A 21,714-nucleotide genomic window follows, 5' to 3' on the forward strand; every position below is an offset into this window, starting at 1 on the left:
AGCAAACTATTATCCATTTCTTATTTATAACATTAATTTTCAAACATTTTCCCTAGTGCTCCCAAAAATCAGATTTAATTGAGTTGATCATATCTACCCTGGTATGATCTTTCTCATTTTATTAGCTCTTTTTTTCTCTAAATGTCTTTTCTTCCACTAATCCTTGTTTAAACTCAAATGACTGGAATCTCTTCCATAAACATTTAGAGTACTTTGTCTTCATACTTATTACCAGCTATTATATTTTTTTCCTGTCTTTTTCATGAAGCTAAGCTCTGTTAGAATAAGGACTATGTCTCAACCAATTGTATCTACTATATGCTATGTCATAACTGAATAAAATATATCTACTATAAGACATAGCATATTGTAGATTCATTTTGTCATGTATTTATCTATTTTATTAATAGAGCAATTGAATAATGTACCACATTCTGGTACATTTGGCTAAAGGAAATTGAATCAATCTATTTAATGAATGTTATTACCCTATCTTTCAAATTTCATAGGTTTTAAATCAAAGAAAACGAATTTGGATAACATTTATTTTTAACATATTATTTATACATAATAAAGGAAAAGTAAGTCACAGGAAGTTTAAATTTTTATTTTATTAACATCTGCCAAAATTAAATATTATTTAAGTATAAGTCTCATTAATTTTATGAAACCAAAATAGATAATGAAAATATATATTCACAAGTTATTCATGTTGCATTTACTGAAGTGTAACATTTTAATGAAAGTCTTCTTAGGAAAGTTTGTATAAAATAAATAGGTATACACAATGGGAATATGTGTAAAACATTTATTGTGTTAAGTAGTTAACTTACTCTATTGTCTGTAACATTTAAAAAACACAACTTCAAAAGTCATTCAAAAAACAATCTGCACTACTATAAGTAGCAACTTTAAATGACTGCAGGTGCCTTTGTAAGAACAGCATTATATCTAAGTGAAAATAGGACATGAGCAGACGCAAGGTTAAAATGATTGGGGGGCTACTGAAATATTGCACATATAAGGTATAACTGATTTGAGTTTAATATCAGGGATGGAAACAATTAGACGGATTCAACATGTAATTAGAAAATATAATTAACAGGAAAATGTTATAGATTAGATGTGGGGGAGTGAAGGAAAAGTTAATGATAACTCCTTGGTTCCTGGTTCATCTAAGAGCATGTGCCTTTTATTGTGACAAGAAATGCTGGAAGAGAATTGGTTCTGGAAAAGAAAGTGGACAGATCATGATCTCTATTCTTGACTGTTTACTTTGGAGACATTTTGAGGGACTCAAGTTGTGAGATCAAGAGGACAGTGGAAATATGAATCTGAAGCTTGGGGAAGAAAGTTCAGCTGAAATTAAAATTGCAGATCTTTAATTATATGTAGAAATTATATTTGTGGGCTTAAAAGACACTGCTTTGTGAGAGAGAAGTGAAGAGTTAAAGGTCTAACACTAAGAGATTATAGAGAGGACAACTCCGTGAATGGGCTAATGAGTAACTGGAATGAAAGGAGAAGTGTCAGAGTGCAGGCAAAGAGTGGGTTTAAGGAAGGAAGGAACGTCCTACTCTATTCAATTCTGTGGTGATGTCACATGAAAGAAAAAAATTTAAAAAGCTCCTTTCGGTTAACTTTTCCAAGGACTGGTTTAATTAAAATGAGGGAATAAATTAGTCTTTGTTGAAGTAGCCCACCGAGTATGTGTGTAAGAAATAAACACGGAAGTAAAGACTATTCTTGAGAAATGTGACTGAAAAGGCATAAATAAAAATCAGGGAGGTATAAGAGAAAGTGTAATGATAAGTAGTCTCTTTTTATTAGCTTATTTGTTGCTGTTTTTTGTTTGTATTTAATGTGAGATTCTCCAACATATTTAAAATAACAATAATCACAAATGTTTTCAGCCTTAGTGAGTCTTGCGTTAAATACTTTAATTATTGTGCTATACTACTATTTTAGGAGTCAGGTATTAAGGTTATCAAAACCACAATGAAAGTCAAACAGGTAGTTTACTTCTGGACTTTGGAAAATGATGGAATATTACTGAGGAAAGGAGGAAAAGTACTTGGTGTCAAGGTTTTTGATACAATATTTGGAGACTCAGGAAATGACTGCTCTAATAGCAGTTTCTTGTTCTATAGTTAGAAGATATACGATGGGGGAAATAAAATGAACATTATTAGTTCAAAGTCTTAAATTCCAAGCTAAAGATCCATGGAAGGGTGAGGAGAGGAATGAGGCTCAAACATGAAAGACGAGGGTGATAGAAGGATTCCTGTAGTTAAGACAGCTGTCAAACCCGTCTTAATGAAACCTTACAATCTTGGTGTAATTCTGTGATGGAAACATGCTTAGAAGCTGCCAGATCTCAGTTCACCTGATGGTGTCACTGCTCTTGCAAAGGTCAATAAATAGCGTGTGGAGCTCTTGCTGCTTCTCCTTGTCCTACTCCTGTGCTTGGGGTTGCAGCCAAAATGATTCAAACAGCTCTCGGAAATTTAAACTCAAATAGAAACTGTCTTAGGCATATGCCTGTACTTGGGTATTTATAGTGACTCCTACACATTAACCTATAATTTTAAATTAAGAAACAAATTGTTTAATGTACAAGTTTTCTTTAAACATGTTTTAAAATATTATGTTTATGAAAAAATTTTAAAGCAACATTTAAAGGATCAAAAATTAAAACTCATATTTCCACCAAAAATAAAAACCTATATTTCTACCATCTAATGATTGAAAATATATCTATGATAAATTCTACTCTTTATTTTACTTAATTATATTTATAATATTTAGAAAAAAATACATTTTGTAGCTTTAAATTTTTATAAATATGAGATATATATTTATATTTCACCAATTATCATCCCCCCTATACTCTCAATATAAGCACTGCTAATATTTTGAAGCATTCTAATAAAATTTTCTGGAAAAATTATAAACATTACAAAAGATAATGCTTAAGAACATGGGTTTTGGTATTAAAAGAAGTTTTGTTTTTATATTTGATATTTTCCTTTACAGTAAAGTACTATTAGAAATGTTTTTTTCTTTCAATGCCTCACTTTACTATAGATATAGTGCAGTGAAGACAACTTTGTTATGTATGTGTTATTAGAAGAAAAAACTTGTTATTCTCTTGCTAAAGGTGTAATGTCATTATCTTTGATTTTCGCCACTTGTGTATAAAAGAAGTATCTCATTTTAATTTGCATGTATTTGCCTACTAGTTAAGTACAGTGTTTATGGTCTAGACATTTGATATTTAAATCTAATTTTCTGAATTGGTTATGAATGTTACCTGTCATTTTTATTTTAGGAAGTTTGTCTTCAAATTTTTAAAACCATTCATTCATAGCCTATGAAAATTAACCCTTCATCTGTCATATCCATTTCTATTGTTTACCAAGTGTGCTGGTTGCAAAATATTATATGTAATGTTTATATTTATAAATAACATATATAGTGTCTGTATGTGTAATTTATTGCTTCAGCCAAGTCCACTGCACTAATAAATCATATTAATAATCTAGTTTTATTGATTTGTACATTTCATATTTAACTTTCAGACTTTAAAAAACTAAGTATCCAACTTTATTAGCTTTGATATAGATGAGCTATCAATGCAGCAACTTTTGTTGAAAATAAACCAAAGATTGAAGTTTTCTTTATTAATTAAATACTAAAACATACCATGATCTATTTCTTTTTATTGTTTTTCTTTCATGTGTATCATAGTTTAATTATTATATCTTTGTATATACTTTATTATCTGGCAAGCCTTTTTTTACACTTTTTTTCCCCATATTGTTTGATATATACTTTTGTCCACTATTCTGAACTTGAAAATCATTTGTCAAATTCGGGATGAAAATTTCCCTTGGTGAACCTGAATTGACTTGGTCTTAATTTACCAAATAAATTGGAAATAATTAAACTCTTTATAAAATGAGTTTTTCAGTTAGTAACATGCTAAACCTTTTAATTTATTTATATTTTTGAAAGTTTCCCTAGATAAAATTTTGGAATTTTTTTCAAAGTGATGTTATATTTCTTTGTAGGTTTAGATTTGTTTATTTTATTATAGATACTATTTTGTGAGCATTTTTTCCCTCCTATTTTCTAGTTGTTTTATTTTGTATACCAGGGGTTGTAGCAGGAAGCTCTATAGGGTAGAGGCTAAGAGTTTAAACCACCCAAACCTCAGACTAAGTTCAAATCTTGGTTCTCCTGCTTTTCACTCAGGCAAAAATCACATAATCTCTGAGTATAATTTAACTCATCTGTAAAATTAAGGTAATATAATAACAACCACCTCATTAAATTGTGGTATGGATTAGATGAGTTTGTATCATGCAAAGGGCTTAGAAAAGTACATATCTTCTATGAAGCACTCAATAGAAGTTGAAAAATACACAGGAAAAGCTTTCAATTATTGTGTGTGTGTATTTTCATACTGGATTGATTTTTTTTAGTTATAAGGTTTTTGAAAATTCACTCATGTTTAATAAATATTTCTGTCTACCTATAATGTTCTTATTTCTATTTCCAACAGTTATACCTTTCTGATATCTACATAGCACTGTTCATCTCTAGAAGTTTCATAAAATTCAATATTTACCAGTTTTAATAGTTCCCTCTTCCTTCCCTTCCCTCACTTCCTTCCTTCCTTCTTTCTCTCTCTCTCTCTCTCTTTCAATAGAGGTAGCGTTTTACTGTTTGCCCAGGCTGATCTCAAACCCCGGGGCTCAAGCAATCCTCTTGCCTCAGCCCTCCCAAACCAAAGTGCTAGGATGACAGACATGAGCCATCATGCGCAGCCTTAATAGTGGCTTTTCAACTGGGGTCCTGACAGGAGAAAAAAAAAATGGCAACTCAAATTGAGTATTTATCAAGGATTAATTCAGAGACTACTTACAAATAGATGGGTGAGGTGTAGCAAAAGAAGATACAGTGAAATAGCAAGTCCGGTAAGAATGGGGTGCTTACATACTATAATTAATACTACTACTAAGGACAAAAGTGAGTGTGTGTCCGGAATTGGTGGGTTCTTGGTCTCACTGACTTCAAGAATGAAGCCGCGGACCCTTGCGGTGAGTGTTACAGCTCTTCACATGGCGCGTCTGGAGTCTGTCCCCTTCTGATGTTCAGATGTGTTGGGAGTTTCTTCCTTCTGGTGGGTTCCTGGTCTCGCTGGCTCAGGAGTGAAGCTGCAGACCTTCGCGGTGAGTGTTACAGCTCTTAAGGTAGCGCGTCTGGAGTTGTTCGTTCCTCCCGGTGGGCTCGTGGTCTTGCTGGGCTCAGGAGTGAAGCTGCAGATCTTCTCGGTGAGTGTTACAGGTCATAAAAGCAGCGTGGACCCAAAGAGTGAGCAGTAGCAAGATTTATTACAAACAGCAAAAGAACAAAGCTTCCACAGTGTGGAAGGGGACCTGAGGGGGGTTGCCAATGCTGGCTAGGGCAGCCTGCTTTTATTCTCTTATCTGGCCCCACCCACATCCTGCTGATTGGTAGAGCCAGTGGCCTGTTTTGTCAGGGCGCTTATTGGTGCTCGTGTACAATCCCTGGGCTAGATACAAAGGTTTTCCACATCCCCATCAGATTAATTAGATACAGAGTTTCCACACACAGGTTCTCCAAGGCCCCACCAGAGCAGCTAGATACAGAGTGTCGATTGGTGCATTCACAAACCTTGAGCTAAACACAGGGTGCTGATTGGTGTGTTTACAATTCCTGAGCTAGATATAAAGACTCTCCACATCCCCACCAGACTCAGGAGCCCAGCTGGCTTCACCTAGTGGATCCCGCACCGGGGCTGCAGGTGGAGCTGCCTGCCAGTCCTGTGCCGTGAGCTCGCATTCCTCAGCTCTTGGGTGGTTGATGGGACTGGGCGCCGTGGAGCAGGGGGTGGCGCTCGTCCGGGAGGCTAGGCCGCACAGGAGCCCATGGAGTGGATGGGAGGCTCAGGCACGGCGGGCTGCAGGTCCTGAGCCCGGCCCCATGGGAAGGCAGCCAAGGCCCGGCGAGAAATCGAGTGCAGTGCCGGTGGGCCAGCACTGCTGGGGGACTCAGTACACCCTCCGCAGCCACTGGCCCGGGTGCTAAGTCCCCCATTGCCCGGGGCCAGCAGGGCTGGCTGGCTGCTCCGAGTGCGGGGCCCACCAAGCCCACGCCCACCCGGAACTCCAGCTGGCCCACAAGTGCTGCACACAGCTCCGGTTCCCGCTCGTGTCTCTCCCTCCACACCTCCCTGCAAGCTGAGGGAGTGGGCTCCGGCCTTGGCCAGCCCAGAAAGGCGCTCCCACAGTGCAGTGGGGGACTGAAGGGCTCCTCAAATGCCACCAAAGTGGGAGCCCAGGCAGGGGAGGTGCCGAGAGCAAGCGAGGGCTCTGAGGACTGCCAGCACACTGTCACCTCTCAAGAGCACAGTCACTTGGACCTGGAGACAGAGAGAGTTATGTTGAGAAATGCAATCAGACTACAATAACTCTAAATGGAGGGAACCGAGGTAATATATACGCCAACTTAACTCTTTTCCCTTCTCTAGAAATTCTGCTGGTATTGACCTTTGTATAAAACCATGAGGAAGCCTGAAGATAAATAAATCCTTGATATTGTTCATTTGGGTTGGCTTTGAAGGGCACAGAGCAAAGGGTGTCTCGGAGGGAACAGTGAAAATTAGCCAACTGAGGGCATTGTTGTCACATCCCGATATTGTTTGGTACATTTCTACATTTTCACGGATAATTATGATATTAAGATAAAGCTTCTCTATCACTTAAAGGAGTTTCATTAATTGCTATTATTAATTGTTACTAATTAACTATTTTAATTGATCAGGAATAGATATTCACTTTTTTCAATTTCTTTCGGCTTATTCATGAATTTATGTCTCTTTTGAGGGTAAATTACAGACAAGCCCTTAACAGGTGCTCAACTGACATTTGAAATTAATTCAGAATTAGTCCCTGCTTTCATGAAACTTCTGGAACTTTGATAAAGCAGACCAAATAAGGTAAAAAAATCAAACCAATACAAAAATGATTTTAAAATGATTTTAAAATTTTTAAAAAGTTCTACAAAGAAAATTTAAAAAAATGTGTTGCAATGGAGAACAATTTTGATAGAGAGTGAAGGAGGAGAGGAAGTGACAAGTCTTCATTAAAGAGCGCGTTTAAGCTGAGATCTATGAGATGATTTAACAACAAAAACAGCTAGCATAGAACTAGCTAGAACTGAAAAAAAGCATTTGATAAGTGTTATGCCAAAGGCTTCCAGGTGGGGAAAGATTTAAGACTGCAGTCTGAGAAGTGAATAACACAAACTTGTGGTTTAATTTACCAGTTCAAAAAAAGAAGCTAATTTTGACCAGATAAGTGAGTTCTAATCATGTGTACCCCAGAGCTAAGAAAATTAGATTTTATTCTACAAGCCATGGAAAGCCATTAGCTCTTTATTTCTCGAAAACCTTATATACATTTACTCAGGAAATAAAACTTAGCATTTTCTTTAAAATATATCTAGTACCAAATCATATTTATGATCTCTACCATTACTATCTTCTTCCCAGGCAACATGACCTCAACAGCTTCATCATTGCCCTGCCCTTCACTTACACTCATACTATCCTCCATACAGCAGCCAGGGGCATCCCCCTAAGAGGAGGAAGAGTAATAGTAGTAGTTCAAGTCACAGTCCTCACTGTTCAAGACTTTAGATTCTACAGATAAACAAGATGGGTGAGCAACTGCTTTTTTTTGCCCCTCACTAAAGTTGAAATTGTGATCATTTCATAAAACTGGTACGCTTTTTTCCACCAATGTTTTTGAAATGTTTAAATGGGTAGGTATTATGAACACTTTAAAAGTTCAGGCTTACTAAAAATTAAGCCCAACAGTTTTGAAGGATTATTGATATCTCTGTGTCCCCACCCAAATCTCATTTTGAATTGTAATATGAATTGTAATCCCCATGTGTTGGGGGAAGGACATCGTGGGAGTTGTTTAGATCATAGGGGCATTTCCCCCATGCTGTTCTCATGACAGTGAGTGAGCTCTCACAAGATCCAATGGTTTTATAAGGGACTTTCCCCCTCTTCACTCTGCACTTCTCTCTCCTGCCATCATGTGAAGAAGGAGGAGTTTTTTCCCCTTCTGCCATGATTGTAAGTTTCCTGAGGCCTCCCCAGCTATGTGGAACTGTGAGTCAATTAAAGTTCTTTGCTTTATAAATTGCCCCATCTTCAGTATTTTTTTCATAGCAGTGTGAGAACAAACTAATATAATTCTTTATTAAAATATTTTAAATGTTCTTTAAGCTGTTGATCTATTCAGCTATATATATATTGTTCAATAACTTTTGGATTTACGGTTAATTGTTAACAATTGAAATGTAACTTTATTGCAATGCAGCTCAAGAATATGTCCTTTAAATATTGTTTTCAATGTGCTGCCAGATTTTGTTTGCAAGTATTTTGCTGAGGATTTTTGCATCTATGTTCATCAATGATATTGGCCTGGAGTTTTCCTGTTGTTGTGTTTCTGCCAGGTTTTGGTATTAGAATGATGCTGGCCTCATAGAGTGTGTTACGGTGGAGTTCTTCCTCCTTGGTTTTTGTAATAGTTTCAGTAGGAACGGTACCAGCTCTTCCTTATACGTCTGGTAGAATTCAACTTGAATCCATCTGGTCCTGGGCTTTTTCTGGTTGGTAAGCTTTTTATTACTAATTCAATTTTGAAACTCTTACATATACATCATGGAATACTAATCATCCATAAAAAAGATCATGTGCTTTGCAGAAACATGGATGAAGCTAGAGGCCATCATCCTAAGTGAACTACCACAGGACAGAAAACCAAATCCCACATGTTCTCACTTATAAGTGGGAGCTAAACTTTGAGTATGCCCAGACACAAAGAAGGGAAGAGTAGACTGGACCCTACTTGAGATTGGTGGGTGGGAAAAGGGTAATGATCGAAAAATGATCTCTGAGGTATGTGCTTATTACCTGGGTGATGAAATAATTTGTACACCAAACTCCTATGACACACCATTATTTATTTATTTATTTATTTATTTATTTTTATTATTATTATTTTTTAAATTTATTATTATTATACTTTAAGTTTTAGGGTACATGTGCACAATGTGCAGGTTAGTTACATATGTATACATGTGCCATGCTGGTGCCCTGCACCCACTAACTCGTCATCTAGCATTAGGTATATCTCCCAATGCTATCCCTCCCCCCTCCCCCCACCCCACAACAGTCCCCAGAGTGTGATGTTCCCCTTCCTGTGTCCATGTGTTCTCACTGTTCAATTCCCACCTATGAGTGAGAATATGCAGTGTTTGGTTTTTTGTTCTTGCGATAGTTTACTGAGAATGATGACTTCCAATTTCATCCATGTCGCTACAAAGGACATGAACTCATCATTTTTTATGGCTGCATAGTATTCCATGGTGTATATGTGCCACATTTTCTTAATCCAGTCTATCATTGTTGGACATTTGGGTTGGTTCCAAGTCTTTGCTATTGTGAATAATGCCGCAATAAACATACGTGTGCATGTGTCTTTATAGCAGCATGATTTATAGTCCTTTGGGTATATACCCAGTAATGGGATGGCTGAGTCAAATGGTATTTCTAGTTCTAGATCCCTGAGGAATCGCCACACTGACTTCCACAATGGTTGAACTAGTTTACAGTCCCACCAACGGTGTAAAAGTGTTCCTATTTCTCCACATCCTCTCCAGCACCTGCTGTTTCCTGACTTTTGAATGATTGCCATTCTAACTGGTGTGAGATGGTATCTCATTGTGGTTTTGATTTGCATTTCTCTGATGGCCAGTGATGGCGAGCATTTTTTCATGTGTTTTTTGGCTGCATAAATGTCTTCTTTTGAGAAGTGTCTGTTCATGTCCTTTGCCCACTTTTTGATGGGGTTGTTTGTTTTTTTCTTGTAAATTTGTTTGAGTTCATTGTAGATTCTGGATATTAGCCCTTTGTCAGATGAGTAGGTTGCGAAAATTTTCTCCCATTTTGTAGGTTGCCTGTTCACTCTAATGGTAGTTTCTTTTGCTGTGCAGAAGCTCTTTAGTTTAATTAGATCCCATTTGTCAATTTTGGCTTTTGTTGCCATTGCTTTCGGTGTTTTAGACATGAAGTCCTTGCCCATGCCTATGTCCTGAATGGTAATGCCTAGGTTTTCTTCTAGGGTTTTTATGGTTTTAGGTCTAACGTTTAAGCCTTTAATCCATCTTGAATTGATTTTTGTATAAGGTGTAAGGAAGGGATCCAGTTTCAGCTTTCTACATATGGCTAGCCAGTTTTCCCAGCACCATTTATTAAATAGGGAATGCTTTCCCCATTGCTTGTTTTTCTCAGGTTTGACACACCATTTTTTATATAACAAACCTGCACATGTACCCCTGAACCTAAAAGTTTATATATATAGGTGTGTGTGTATATATGTATGTATGTGTATATATGTATATGTATGTATATATGTGTATATATATGTATATGTATGTGTGTATATATATATATTGTTTTCACTTTAATTTGGAATATCATTGCAGTCTTATTTCTTGAGTTTTATTGTGGAAGGAAATTATCTTCTACTTAAATACAAATATTTAAATAAATCATTTCATGTATTTCTGTATATAAATAATTTTAATATACATATAAATGTCATGGATTATATTATTTGAAGATTTATCCTTATGCATTGTAAATTACTTTGAAAGTCAGAGTAATTTATTAGTCTTTTTAAATGATTGTTTATGTTGATCTTCTTGTACTCATTATCTACTTTGTCTTATTTAATTCCATGATTTATTACTAAAAGCAAAGAGCTTCATGACTATTATATCACTATTGAGGCTACAAACTCAACATTGTGTCTCATGTAATTAGACATCTTGAAATAATAGAACAGAATTTTGTCTTCTGAACTTATATCTGAGGGATTTTCTTAAAGATTTATTCTTAAATTCTTAAAAATTCTTAAAAATTGGTATATGATTCCAGTTGTACAATTTGGTTAATTTTGTTGTGTGAATATCATTCATTTCTGGTTTTTCTTATTACTATTGGCTTTATTTAATTGTTATATTGAAGTTCACATTTCATAAGCATTTTTGATGGTGATGTTGAAAAGGAGATTGCTGCTGTAATATTGTCATATTTCCTATTCAGCTTTCCATGCATGCAATCTCATTTTTCATAGTCATAATTTTGATTCAATAGCATCACATAAAATATTTTTAAGTGAACCTAAATTATGGGTAAGGAATCAGGGAAGAATAAAGAAAAGACCTATCAGTGGTAATCAGCCTTCTAAATAGCCGTAATCATCATTTACCGTTGTTCTCTCTCTCTGTTGTCTCTTAGTATAAAGCATATTCTATAGTGCAAAATATTTTTTAAAAAGTGATTTACTAGCCAGTCAAATCAATTTATTACTTATTTTATCAAATATCACTCTAAATTCAGAGAACTAATACTTTGAAAATATGTTTTGGACCCTATTCCCCACTTTCATCATAGCAATTACATCAACATAAACAACAGTTAGATGGTTCAACATGCGGTAGACAAATTACTGACTTCCATTAAAGTCAGTTTATGACCCTCTTGTGCAAGACATCTCTGCTGCAAACTACTGTGAGACCCAATTTGAGATTTAGCATTTTCCACTTCAATTGTGCTGCACATTCCCCTAGGTAATTCTGTCTGTGCTACTTACATAAATCAAGATAATTCTGTGATATGGGTGTATATTATAGTTTTTTATGTGCTTATTACTTGGAGGCTGATGCTTCTGAAACTTTTTCTTAACCACAATGTCAACTGGCAACTTGCCCTGAGGGTTTATTTTATTGAGAAGCAATGACTAGAGGCTGTATTTTATTCTTGTAGCCTCAGAAATGCATTTGTAAATTGATTAAACTGAAATGCATGTATCTTATAACTAGACAAGTAAAACGGATTCCTAGTGGACTCTTTCAGAATAGCCTTGGGCTTTTAGTTATACAGATTGGGTGAAATATATAAATATTAATTGGTGTATCAATTTGGATATCTTAAAAACAAAGCAAAATAAATTATGGTCGAAACACAAAAGGAGGCAACAGCCTTTAAGGAAATTAATCAGAGCACATTTTTTAGGATTTTTTTACTTTTTTTCATTCAAACCAGAAATGGGGACACTAACATTTTTGATAGCTAAAGAACTGCCCCTGCATTTGAACTGTCATTCTACAATATGATGAATAAACTGATAAAAGGAACTTATTTAAGAACATTTTTGTGCTCTGTACATGGTTTATACTCCCTATCTACATAATTATTTATGATTACCTGAGTATATTTTACAACATGCAAGCAAGCAAATACAAATAAAGAAAGAGTATGTAAGTTAAACTATATCTTCTCCATGAAATGTGGAGTACATACCAACAAGCAAGGAAACTGGGAAACAAGTAAAACTGGAATACAAGTATACAACTGAGAGAATATAAATATGGGACAAATTTGCAGAAATCAACAAAAATGATTTGAATGAATAAACTTTATAGGGTAAAATTTTTATCTGTGGCACAAAAACAGATGAAAATAAGCACTGTCAGCCACTGAGAGAGATTTGAGTTAACTTTGCTGCAAATATTGGTGGAAAGAATTGAAAGTATACAAAAGCAGATGAATGATGAAAGAAAATGTGGCATATACATCCAACAGAATATTATTCACTCTTTAAAAAAAAAGAAATTATGGCACTTGCCACAGCATTAATGAACCTGGAGGACAATATGCTAAGTAAAGTAAGCCAGACACAGAAAGATGAATAGTGGAGGATTCCATTTTAATGAGGCATCTAGCATAGTCAAACTCATAGAAGCAGAGAAACCAACAGTAGACAGTGGTTGCCAGATGTTGGGAGGTAAAGGAAATGGGGAATTGTTGTTTAATGGACACAAAGTCTCAAGTATGCTAGAGTCGTAAGTTCTAGAGGTCTGCAGTACCTACAATATATAGTTAATTATACAGTGTTGTGCACTTCAAAATTTGTCAAGAACATAGATCTCACATTGTGTTCTTACAAAGATGAGGGGGGACCACAAGAAAACTTTCGGAGGTGTTGGCTATTTCTATTACTTTGATTGTGGTAATGGCATCATAGATGTTTGCATAGGTTCAAACTTATCAAATTGCAAACATTAAATATGTGTAGCTCTTTGTATTTCAGTTATACTTCAATAAGGCTGTAAGAAAAAAAAAGAAAGGAAAGAAAAAAATAGGAATAAGAGAAATCAGAAGCCCAGAGGGAAATATTGCATGAAAAGCTGTTTTAACTCACCAAAGCATATATTCAACAATTTACACTCAATAGAAGATGTTTAGTAATTGATAAAAGTGGTGCAAAAAAGACAAAATATATACAGGAAGATTCTGAAGGAAGCACTTTTCTAAAGTCAATATCTAAACTGAATAAGGATCCAAAACTATTTTATGACATCATTGTCAATGTTTATTTTCAATTAAGCGTCTGACCATACAGCTTTGACAAGCACATATTTTTCAAAGTATTTTCTCTTTTGTCCTATGGGATTTGTTTAAATTTAATGAGACTTGTATGTATTTTCTCTTGCTGTTGAATGATTTTGAATTTTATTAACCAATGGCAATATAAATAGTAACATCTAATCAGAATGGTCAATTTTATACGATTACTATTTTATTTGATTATTTTAAATATTCTAATGATTTTAATTTCTATTCTGGGGACAATTAAATGAAAATTATTTTAATGCAGATGTCTCACTATTTTATAAGGTTGCAAGGACATTGGAATATTCTGTAAATGCACACAACTCAATTTAAACGTTTTATAGATCTACAAAATCTGAAGGTCTGTATTGTCAAAGGTAGCTGTGTGCTATATAGGCCTGGTTAAAGCACTTTTGAAACTACCAAAGCCACCTTCTTTTATCAAGTGATATGGTGCTAATAAACATTAGAAAATATTTTGTGCCTGGATGTCAAGTACTAAGAAATGATAGTATGCCCTCAAATGTGTCCTTAATATTAGTTGACTGATAAAGTCACTGCAGTTGGCATTTATTGCCATGAACTATAGTACTTCACTTTATCACTCAGACTAGATCACAATGTTCCAACAGCTACAATCTGTTAACTCGCATCCAAATAGCTAAAATGCCCTTAAAGGAAGCATTACTTGCCTCTGAAGGTTCCCTAGCATTTTAAGAGATTTCATAAACATTGGTGAAGTTCAATATCAGCTCTTGGATTGATATTGAATTAATTGCGAAGTAGAAAATGAAAAATTTTCTCTCTTTTGCACAAGAAAGTAGGCCTTTTATCCTACAATATTTAGGCATAAAAATTGTATGAATATTTCAGTAAAAATTATTATGTTCTGTTGGACTATCCTTTCAAACTACCAAAGCATAATATTCTTATTTCAGTGAATAACAAAAATAAGTAAACAATAAAACTCAGCGCTCAATCCCTCCTCTTCCACTTCACATTGAGAAAATATTAACTGTGTATGATGCATATTGCCAAATATAATAATTTTCTGTGTCCATTAAACTATACATGTATAGAAGTTTAATTTCACAAACATGCTATTTATGATACATATTACCCTGCATTTTGCTTCTTTTAAATCCATATGTATGTATAAATCTATTTTTTCTTTAATATCTGTATAGTACCAGATATTTGTGGATAATGCTATCATTTATTTAGCTATTCTTCTATTGAGTACTTAGGATGTTTTTATTTTTGTCACTTCAATGAATTCTGCAGAAAATATGCTTAAATACATGGCTTTATATGTTAGAGATGTTTTTCCATATTTTTATTACAAAGTGAGATTGCTGAGTCTAATGGAATATTTCAATTTTAGATTCTGCCAGATTATTTTCTAGAAGATCTTTGTAATTAGCACATTAATCAGAAATGTATGAGAGTCATCTTGACCACTGTCACCAGCATTGGTGTTACTAATCTTTTATCTATTTTCCCATGTGATCTATGGAAATTATTTACCATTGATTAGCTTTTCCCTGATAAATAACATGGTTGAACATATTTTCATATATAGTACTTATTGAACATTTAAAACGACAATCGCTTTTACTTTTTATATTCTTGTGATAGCCTTTATCGTCTTTTCTATTTGGTTATGGTCTTTTAGTTATAAATTTGTAGTAACTATTGGTATTTTAAAATATCATTCCACTTCTTTTTTTCCTGAATATGTTTCAGACACTTTCTCCTAGTTACTCTATATTTTTCTGGCTTGTTCTCCCATTGGACATTTAAAATTTTTTACACTCCAAGAGTTATTGATTTTTTTTCATTCTCCCATTTTACAAAATATCATTCTAAACATTTTTTTTTAATTTGGATTTTACTCTTTATGGGATTTATTTTTACATATGGTATCAAATAGTGATCTGACTTGATTTTTGTTCAGAAAGTTGGTTAATATTACCCACCTGATAAACAATTGTTAATTTAATCTATACATTTTCAACGTTTTGTATTCATGGACACAAATTAATTTCAACATGTGCATAATAACACGAGATAGATATGTTTTATTAGACACTATTTCATTTAGCATGTTATCATTTATTTGCATTCAGGGTTCCAGAGTACTGAAAATATTTACTACTCAAAACTTCTGTAAATTACTAGCCACCTGTCATTCTGATTTGTGTTTGTTTTTGTATTTTTATTTGGGATAGACGAAGAAGCAAAGTGTGTGAGAGTGGTGTGTGTGTGTGTATGTGTGTGTGTTGATAGTGTTGATAGCTCTCAGTTTTTCTTTTTTCCTTTTGAACTGCCATAGATTCTAACCATGTGAAGGGTTATGCCCCACTTAGATTTTTATCAGAAGGTTCTGTTTGCTAGTTTCTTTGTAACACTGTAAATATCTCCTGGCTACAGTAGCACAGATGATTTTTGATGAACCAGTTCAAGTATTCTCTGTGAAAGCTGTGAAATCCAATGTTAAAAGTTAGAAATTGGATTAGTTTGTCAGGAACTGGGGCTAATCCACCTTATATTTTTGATTGTTTTGTTTCATTTTACAGTGATATTGGATATACAGAAGGATATTAATAGACATTTGCCTGGGCATGACCTGCTTCATTGTCAATAATAATCAGGAGGTACAGCATATATTGTTCTCTACTTCGAAAACAAATACCTAACAAATGAAGAGAGAGCAAAATAGAAAATTTATTACCTAATGATTTCAGTGACCATTACTTAATGCTTATTATCCAACATTTCTGTTTTTATAACAATAAACTCACATGTTAGAATAATGTATATCCTCTCTGAAAAAAACTTTTGTATTTTTAATGTAATATTTTGTTAATTCTGAATTTTCTCATTTTTAGTGTAAATTTTATTTACCTAAAATTTTCCCTAAAGGCTATTTGTCTAAGTAGATGGTCAATTAATATGGATGCTAACTATTAATAAGAACAAAGGAAAGAAGCTTGCCAAACATTCAACAAGTATTTATCGAACGTCCAAAATGTGCAAGATTCTTTGCGACATGCTAAGAGTTTCAGAGAAAATTTATAGGTAGAACAGTTATACTTCTGTTAACATTATATATAAATAAAAATAACTTGGAAGAAATTGACAATTAATTGTATGAATCATATTCAAGCCTTATATTTTAGATAATGAGTGGGTAGCAAGGCTGCTAATATGGTCATGCTATCCCTGGCAAACGCTGCTGCGTTCAGCGAAGCTGGTCAAACTTACTGACAGTATATTTCATTAATTACCATAATCATAAAGTTCTGCCTTCATAATGCAACTGCATTGTATATTTATAACTTGTCTGAATCTTTTAATTCCCTGATATCCATAGAGAAAAAGACATAATGTTATTCCAATTGAAGCAATTAAAGAAAATGATCTAAACGGCTAATCCATAATCAATATCCAAGTTTAAAATCCAAGTATTGAGTGTTCGACCTATGTCAATCTCAAGTGCTTGAATAAAAATAGGTTATCTATTATATAGAATGGTTTTATGCATTTGAAGTAAATATATATTTTTAAAGTAAAAGATATATATTTAATGCAACAACGGAGGGAGACTGAGTTGTGAGAGAATTTGTATAGAATACAATATTCTAAAAAGCCAGCTATCCTAAACTCATTTTCCTCTCACAATTATTTTTACATTTTGTTCAATCCTATTTATCAATATATCTATGCATAAGACAATAAAACTCCATTGCAAGAATGTAAAGTGCATTAATGTAAAAACAGTGATTAATTTAATATTCATCACAATGTAAATTGATATATTTAAAGAAAAAGCATATGATCATATTTTAAAACTTAGAAAAAAATACTCCTAATAAAAACTCATTTGTGATCAAAAGAAAAATTTACCTTAGCAAAAAGTAAGGTAAAAAATTTTGCCTTAGCAAAACAGGTTAAAAATTAATCTTTAATTGATTAAGGAAATGAAGCAAACATAACAATAAACAAACTCAAAGTGTCATTTAATTTACAGGTAATATTTCAGACATATTTTTAATAGAATCAGAAATACAATGATACTCAGTAGCATAATTTCCCTTTAACTTTGAAGGGAGGGGATGGGTAGCAGATTCTGGCCAATTTTAATAAATCTGAAAAAGTAAATGCATGGTACAAGAATTAAAAAAACAAATTTATTATTATCTATGAATGACAGAAAAATCTTAGAGAATCTAGAAATTATTAGAAATAAAGCAGTTAACAGCAAAGTTCTTCAGCATAAATTAATATTTCAATGTCAGAATAATTTACAATTATGTTTAAGTGAGAGAGTTCATTTTGAAAGATTCCATATAAACCTAAAACTATAAAGCACACAGGAATGAAGCTACTAAATGATATGTAAGACTTTTATTAAAAATTATGAAGTTATACTGAAGTACATGAAAGATCTAAATGAATGGAAAAACATGCCATATTCATAAACAGGACTGCTTAAAAGTATGAAGATTCTTATTATTCAAAAATAAATTTATAACTTTCCATACAGAATATCAACAACATTTTTACAGTACTGGACTAGCTGATTTGAAACTATATATGCAAAGGGACAGACTGTATGTGTACAAGTGTGAAGAATAGGCAAAGAAATATGGAAAAAGAAAAGGCGGCAAGAACTCCTTTATAAAAGAGTGTACGCTAAAAAAAACAGGAAATCTCTTCAGAGAGAGATGCTAATATAACAAGCCCCCATGGGAGAAGAAGAAAATAAAAAAGAAGGGGGCTGTTCCCTTCTCATTTCAAGCTAAGTGGGGAGATTTCAGGTAGACTACGAGTTAAAAAAGCATTCTGTGTGGTTTGGGACTTATGGGGCCTGATATCTCATCCTCATTTGGGGAAGGGTAAAAAAGAAAGGCTATGGTTGGAACAGTTTGCTTACGAACTACATTCAGTTCTAGCTGTGCTGTAGTAGGGGTGGGGAAAGGATGCGTATATGGTTACTTGAATCTGCAGAGGTAGTGGAACTCTAACAGAAGACCTGGATGGGTTCTCTAGAAGCCATAAGTGGAGAAAAGTGTAAAGCAACCTTTTAGAGGACAGGCATCATTTGCCAAGGGGCTGAAGTAAGAAGCTGCCAAAAGAGAATCTTAAAGAAAAAAAAAAAATAGCAGCTCTCCTAAAAAACAGGGTCCTTTTACCTCTTAAAGTCTGATTTTCAAAATGTTAGAAAAATATGAGTCAAACAAATGCAAAACAAACATTTGTCAAAGAGAAAGTAATTAATGAAGAAACCAATAGGATGGCATACATAGTTCAAAGAATATTTAAACACATGAGGTTTGTAGACAATTTAATAAAGAAATATTCAAATAAGATTACTCTGTTATTTACAAAGCTGGCGGACTGTCTCGGGAACAACAGTTACCTCTTGGGTTATCATTTCTTATACAAAAATATGTAAATTAACATGGAACTTCACTAAGTGTGGAACTTGGTTTACAAAAGTCAATATTGAGTCAAAGTGCATTCCCTTGGATACTTATCAAATAAGCGTATTAAACAATGCCCCCATATGATCTTAAAATGACATATTGCCCATCTTTTAGCATTCGTTTCAAGTTTGGGAAAATTTTTCTTAACACAGCCTCATTTTAAACTCCCTTCATTCTAACCAACCCCCAGGATTAAAAACATCACCCTGATGACATGATCCACTTTCCATGGCACACTTCCAAGCCTGAAGCCAACCGTAAAGGGAAGAAAGGCAGACAGTGTAATCTGAACAACATTCAAGGCTTTTACAAGTATACTGGATTAAATATTTCAGTTGTTAAAAGGAGACTGATTTTGAGAATGAAAGGGAAACAAAACATTATGGAACTGGTCTTAGATTTCCACCCAAGGTCAGACTGAAAAAACAATGGGAGAAAGAGCAGATTGCTTCAAGAATGCAACTGTGTTCAGCTTCTCTGATATTTATATTTTTCATAACAAAAATTATAAATAATAGTAATCCGTAGGAGTATTAACAAGTACATTCTGATATAATTGTGTGATTAAAACACACTACATGATTGAAATTAATTAATCGTAAATTCAATGTGGTATCCTGGAATGAATCCTGGAACAGAAAAGGTGTGTTAGTGAAGAATATAATAATAAAATCCAAATAAATTCTGAAGTTTAGTGAATAGTAATATATCTATGTTGGTGTATTGGTTTTGACAAATGTACCATGGTAATGTAAGACGTTAATATTAAGAGGAAAGGGCAAGAAGGTTATGGACACTATGTGAATTATCTTTGCTACTTTCCTATAATACTAAAATTATTCCAAAATAAAAAAGTTATTAAAAACATCAATTAAATTAAAACTAAATTTATCAATAAAGATAAATCACAAAATGTGTCTTTGAGGAAAACTATGTATGTATTGCTTTCACTTTTTTACTCATCTTTAACTGGCCAACATATTCAGATACTTAGTTCACAGATATTTAAACTTAAAAATATCAGAACATCACATGCTCCTTATGAGAAGAAAATGTATTTTTTTCTATAACTACTCATTGATATAACCTTGTTTGTAAAGTGAGAGGACTATAAGAAATAATATCGATAACACTTAAAGAACATGAATAATTAATACATGAATTTTTACATATTTCAAAGTTAACATACATTATTTTATCTGGTTCTTGCAGTAGTCACTTCAAGCAAGCAAAAAAGTATACTAAGGGAGAGATGAAAGAAATTGCAAAACCAATTGCTATACATAAAAATCTGTTTTACTCATAAGTATCTGTGAATATACTAAGGAGGAGATAGTCAGGGAAGTTACATGGCATGACTAGTTAGTGTAGAGTAATAGTTGGACCAGAACCCAATTGTTTCAAATATTTTATAACTGTAGTGTGACTATGAATTTTTTTGAAAAACTTAATAAATTAGCTCCTTCAAAATATTTTGCAGATCCTCTGCTCTTCTAAAGGATCCTGTGTGCTAGCCAACTTGTGCAACTGTAGATTGCATATCAGCATAATCCGCAATATTTAATTTTGTTTCTCACTACATAACTTTTTTCCCTTTATTTTCCTTTTCCCCCTTTTTCCCTAAAAAAGTTCAGATGATTTATCTACATAAATGCCAGACCTTCATTCATTCTTATGCTCCACAAGCTAATCAGACCAACCAAATATTCACAGTAGAGATAAACCAGACCCAGATCTCCTTCTGTAAATCAGTCAAAGGGCCATTTCAGATAAATTGTTTCTGAAATCTAACAAAAACCTATTTCCAGGGCAGAGTTTTCTGAATATACATTAACTCTCCTTGACTAAGTCAGGTAGTGTCAATAAACCTATCAATAATTTTGTTCTTTTTACTTTCTCTTTTAAGTAGAGAAAATGGTGGATAGCTTCCTGCTAACTGCCTTATTCAGTAGAACTCCACATTCAGGGAGAGATGAAGGAAATTACAAAACCAATTACTATACAAAAGAATCCATTTTACTCATATATCCTTGCCTACTGTCCAAAAGACTAAATACTGGCATAATCCCCTGAATTTTTTCTTAATTCCCTAGGATTCCCTTTATTTTCAAGCACCTTCTCACTTAACCACAATTATAAATTCACTAATCCCCAAATACATTAAATCAAAATTTCTTTTTGCAGTTATTCTAGTCTCTTTAAAAGTCCTGCACTTAAATAATAATGTATCTTTTATTTGACTTTTAGAGTTCTATCCTATAATACTTACAGCTAGTACAGCCATTATCTTAACTTTGTTCTATCTGGAGGTACTGATACCACAAATTATCAATATCTTAGTCAATATAAATATAAATATAGAAAAATAATACATTTCAGCAAAAATCAATCAAGCTTATGCATGATATCATCTCTTCTGAACATTTTCCTCTGAAAGAATACTACTACCATCCAACTCCTAAAAGCCTTATTTTATTGTTTTTATTTCAACATCTGTCACATTGTAACAATCTTAATAAGCTCATGGAACTAGCAACCTTAATGCACAGTGAATTCTGGTTTGTTTCCATTTATATAGACTAGCTAGTAAGAACTGAATTAGTTTAACTAGTCTGTATTTTACGTCTTATTTCTAACATTGACCTATTATTAAAA

At 33.5% G+C, this 21,714-nt stretch overlaps 1 protein-coding gene across 1 annotated transcript in view; it reads left to right on the forward strand.

Annotated features, from left to right (window-relative positions):
* LOC134756980 (uncharacterized) overlaps positions 1-21,714 on the forward strand; it is a 98,649-nt gene that overhangs the window by 53,452 nt on the left and 23,483 nt on the right. The window contains exon 3 of the mRNA XM_063697304.1: positions 5,917-6,520. Within this exon, the coding sequence (XP_063553374.1) occupies positions 5,917-6,499 (583 nt within the window). The 3' untranslated portion in view covers positions 6,500-6,520. The remainder of the gene's footprint in view (positions 1-5,916; positions 6,521-21,714) is intronic.

This window comes from Gorilla gorilla, chromosome 14 (genome assembly GCF_029281585.2).
Source record: "Gorilla gorilla gorilla isolate KB3781 chromosome 14, NHGRI_mGorGor1-v2.1_pri, whole genome shotgun sequence".
Lineage (NCBI taxonomy): Eukaryota > Metazoa > Chordata > Mammalia > Primates > Hominidae > Gorilla > Gorilla gorilla.